The following is a 4,559-nucleotide window of genomic DNA, read 5'->3' as shown; positions in this document are numbered from 1 at the left end:
AAAGGGGGATGGGGTGGGGACTCTTTGAATTTGTTTATAAAGTAATGGTCATGTTAGACTTTTTCACTTTTTCACCATCCCTCTTCGCTATTTTAAAAAGTTTTTTTTTTTAATTTTAATGAAGCATTTTGGTCATTGCACAACACTCAGAAAAACATTTATTTTTCAATAATATAAAAAATGCTCCCTTTTTTGTTTTGGCGTATGTATCATGTATGGGCGCACGCAACTCTGTCTATGCCGCAAGTGGCGACCAGTTTTTTCTTCTTTTTGTTATAAAAAAAAAAAGACCAAAGAATGGTACCACAACTTGGTAGTTGATGACGGTCGACGCTCCTTTGGAGATAATCCCGACCGAAGCACGTGAACAATTCCAGCGAAAGCTCAAGGCACAGATTTATTTCAACGCGATTCACAACTACCAAATGTATTTGGCTGTCTATCCTATTCACTTGCAACTCTCCTGTCAAACCATATAATAGGGATATGGAAGGATCAGATGCAGCCTTTACAATGTTAAAGAAACCGGACTAATTTCTCCCAAAACAGTGGTCAGAATTCTCTTACGTTTAACAGGAAAAGATGCCCATGCAGGTTGTATTAATCTGCAATCAACTTTCCTCATTGTCATTGAAGTTGGTCTATTTGCTTCAAAGTAATTAGCTGAATGATCATCCACCAGCAATATCCTGTAGAAATAGTACTCAAAACAAAAAATGAAAAAGTACATACTTAGTGATGGTAAAATTGGTTTTAACTCTATTAGTTCGTTCCAATATTCAAAATCAGAGAAAAGTTGAAACGTGCATCGAATCTGAATAAATTGTAAAATAAGAGTAGAAATGGCTGTCATGTAAGCTGGTAGTGTGCAATAAAGGAGAAGTGGTCAGAAAACGATAGATCAAGCCTCATGTATCTTTGTTATCATATTGTTCGTTTTTCTCAAGGTTTGCTCTCCTTACGTGGCTCTGTGGTTGGGGCTGATTGCATTTGTACTTAAATTGAAAAAGATGCTGCTTGCTTGAACTTTTATGTAAGTAACCCTCTTTTTAAATCCCATAATTGTGCTCTTTAGGATGGTAGTGGACTTAGGACTGGGCAACTCGTTATTCTATAATACCGGCAGTCAGCAACTCCCCCAATCGAAGGTTAAGTAATAGAATCTAAGGAAGGGCGATCCAGCAAAATGAACACCCCGCCCCCCTGGATACCCCTCTTCTCAGCTTCTTTGTTAAATTAAGGAAAAGAGTACTCTCTCTCTCTCTTTCTATATATATATATATATATATATATATATCAATATTAATATTACGGTACTGAACTGTTTCGTGTTGTAGTGGAATTTCATTGTTTAGTCTTTTGGACTATGTGTTTCATGGATTGAGAAGCTTTTCTCTGCATATTTTATCAATATAAAATTGCTTTTTCTCCTTGGAAGATAGCTCAGTGATGATGCTCATCACCACTTTAGGGGTTGACTATTTGCAAGATCAACTACAACATATGGCATTATAAATCCGCGACCGAGGCGATATTCGTTGCCTCATTCTGCAGGAAAACTCCCACCCCGGAGGCACATCCTGGAGCTCCTCCTTTTGTTTCTCTCTTCACTTTCAACGGCCAATTGGCCTTCGTGAGCAAATCCCACTGCCAAAGTCCCCTTCAGGAAGACACCATCCATTACCCTTTCTTCTTCTTCTTCATTCTCTTTTCCTTTTCTACGCTAGGTATTATCTTTATCTAGATGTAGGCACCTTCTTCTTCTGGCACTTAAAGTATTCTTTCCCCGATTTCGCAGGTTGATCATTGTTGCCATATCCCTGCTCTTTCCTGGTTGTTGGTCATGAGCAGCACCATGAGGCCAAGAACCAAGATATTTCTTAACCTTGTCTATGATCGAGGATAAATCTCGCCGGACAATAAAAACCATCTTCTTTCAAACCAGAAACTTGTGGTTACTTTCTTTGTTATCCTGCGGTAGCATATATAGTTGATTTCATAATCTCATCGGTTTCGAACTTGATCCTTTTCCCTTTTGCTTTTTCTGTTTTGCCTTTGGCCTACCAAGAATGTTTTCTCCACTGCCTTCACCTTATTAGGAAAGATATTCAGGTGTCGTATACAAAGACTGTAAGCCATACTAACCACCTAGCTAGCCTGGTGTCTCATTCAAAATTCATCAAGGACTAGCTAGAATTCACCACCCAACACCAACACCATCTAGATTGAAACTGGTCCGAGTTGATCCACCCACCATTCAGAAGGTCGAGCACAAGCCAAGAAATTAGCCGGAGATCAGTATGCACATGGGCAACGTCAAAGCGAGCAAGCTGGGGATGCTGTTGAGGGGTGCGCTAGGCATGAAGCCGCGCCCGACCCAACCGACCCCAGAATGGGTTCGATTGGTGGACTCGGAGGAGGAAGGTGCAGAGGTCCGTAGGAACCGGAGCAGGGTGGCGCCGGAAGGGTGCTTCTCGGTGTACGTCGGGCCGAAGAGAACACGGTTCGTCGTGAGGGCGGAGCTGGCGAATCATCCGCTGTTCAGACTTCTGCTGGACGAGGCGGAGTCGGAGTACGGGTTCTGCAGCGAAGGCCCGCTCGCCCTCCCCTGCGACGTCGACCTCTTCCACCATGTCCTTGGGGAGATGGATTCAGAGGCCACCGCCGGCCTGGTGGCCGCACGTCCAATGTGCGCCTTCTGTCCAGGTGGCCTTAACCCGTATCACCTCCTGAGCCCCTCCCGTTTCCGTGTCCAATAAATCGACCAGTGTCGGTCTTGTATCCCGCCACTGTTGCCTCGGAAAGTAAAGCAATCATATGTACGTTGGTAGCCATGTATGTACAACGTTATGATACATAATGTAAGTGTGCCACTATAAATGAAAAAGGATAAAAAGTTCTGGTTACTCTGCTTCCTTTGGTTGTCAACTTAATGTGAAAGCAGCGTGTAGAGTTATGCAAGAAATAAAGACCCGATGAGTTTTAGTCTTTTATTTCTTTTAATTCTTTGCTTGTAGGATACAAACCATGCTATGTGAATGCTGTCTCGTGGGGCAATTTCTTTGTTTTGGTTAATTTTCTTAAAATCTTTTCCGTTTTCTTCTTAGCATGTCGAACAGAAATCGGCTAATTCAAATTAATGGAACCCTTTTTCCAATCCAATATATACGAGGTTCCATTTCATGGGATATGTGACATATATTCGTTTCTTGTTTTTGCTTTGAAATATAGATTTTTATTAGTTTTTTAGTTTCCTTTAAATGATTTAGGATTTGAACCAATTCAGCGCATTCTTTTTTTCTGACTGCTCATTCTTCTTGGAAACAAAATTTGACAACAATATTGAGTACATGGGATGATGTAACTAGCTATCTGTGAAATGATGCAGCTGGAAACTGAACCTAGTAGTTCATGCTTTGACTCGGCCGTCTAGTTACCTCGTGCCAATTAGCTCCTCTAGCGGTTTGATGAGTTAATAATATTGAGCTACAAGAAAGCTGGTCTACTAGGTCTAGTGAGTCGGCGTGCAGTTTCTGTTATTCCAGAATATATTCTAAAGTTACGCTTAATGAGCTATTACTTGACAGGAAATGATAGCTAGCTGGGCACATTCCTTAACTGTCGAACCCACAAATTACTGAATTTCATCTACTATATAGAATGTCAAAGTTAGCTCTAAACCAAAATGCATGACGCGTCCGTGAGCCTACTCTTCCCGAACAGAGATATTTATAAATATTTCTACCATGTAGGCTTGCTTGGATGCCGTGTAACATAGCTAGCTAGTCACCTAAATTTTAAAAATGAAGAAACAGCAATACCGCATCTCTTCTTTGATCTGTTTCTGTTGACGGTTTGCAGTTGCCATCTTCTGATCATAGCGAAGAAGGCAGTGAAAAACTAACCAAAGGTTTACATGCATATTTGGTCTTTAATGACCATCTGGGTTGCAAACTTCTTTTAGTACGAACAAGTGCTCGAGTTCTGTGCTTCTAAATAGAAAAGTTTGGCCCAGACATATCTCAATCAAGGTACTTTAAGAGAGCCATACTTTGGGGGTTAAGTGATATATTACTGATTTATCTGAGATTAGAAACTTAGGATCTGAAATTCATGGATCAAGAATGGATCCTCCCTGCTTGTCTAGTCTTAGATCTGACCTTTTACTCATACCCTTGTTTCATGAACCATAAATATTATTGTGTATAAGTTTTTTCTTTGTCAAATCCATGATTATATGATCAAAGGTATCAAACAACCCCTTTGAGTGTCGTGTTCGATCACCTTCAGGTCAAAGGCCTTTTAATTCAAACCCCCTGCCGTAGGACAAACACTAAATGTAGGTCACATTAACATGGTTCCTCTTAATTTGTCTTGAGCCAATTGATTTGTCTTGCCTCGTGATGAAGATTAGTTAAAGATGATTTTCTTTTTGTGGACTACCATTGGTCGAACTTGAAGTACCTAGCTCCCACCCATGCATCTTCACACACATCAGTTGTCAAATAGATTGCAAATAGTGCCTTGGGTGTTGATATTGAGCCGACCCAGCTAGCTAA

The 4,559-nt window shown here is 40.8% G+C and overlaps 1 protein-coding gene across 1 annotated transcript; it reads left to right on the top strand.

The window, feature by feature from the left end:
* The first annotated feature begins 1,559 nt into the window (after positions 1-1,559).
* Positions 1,560-2,937, top strand: LOC116248591 (auxin-responsive protein SAUR71-like). Its single transcript, XM_031621473.1, has one exon. It carries the CDS (start codon positions 2,301-2,303, stop codon positions 2,757-2,759), a length of 459 nt encoding a protein of 152 aa, XP_031477333.1. The 5' UTR covers positions 1,560-2,300; the 3' UTR covers positions 2,760-2,937.
* Positions 2,938-4,559: the final 1,622 nt, after the last annotated feature.

Source organism: Nymphaea colorata, chromosome 2, assembly GCF_008831285.2.
Source record: "Nymphaea colorata isolate Beijing-Zhang1983 chromosome 2, ASM883128v2, whole genome shotgun sequence".
Classification (NCBI taxonomy): Eukaryota; Viridiplantae; Streptophyta; class Magnoliopsida; order Nymphaeales; family Nymphaeaceae; genus Nymphaea; species Nymphaea colorata.
The sequence above is the reverse complement of the archived record's forward strand: the minus strand, read 5'-3'. Positions and strand labels throughout refer to the sequence as shown.

Excerpts from the sequence above, each read along its gene's own strand:
- LOC116248591 (XM_031621473.1), top strand. The coding sequence starts at position 2,301 with ATGCACATGGGCAACGTCAAAGCGAGCAAGCTGGGGATGCTGTTGAGG.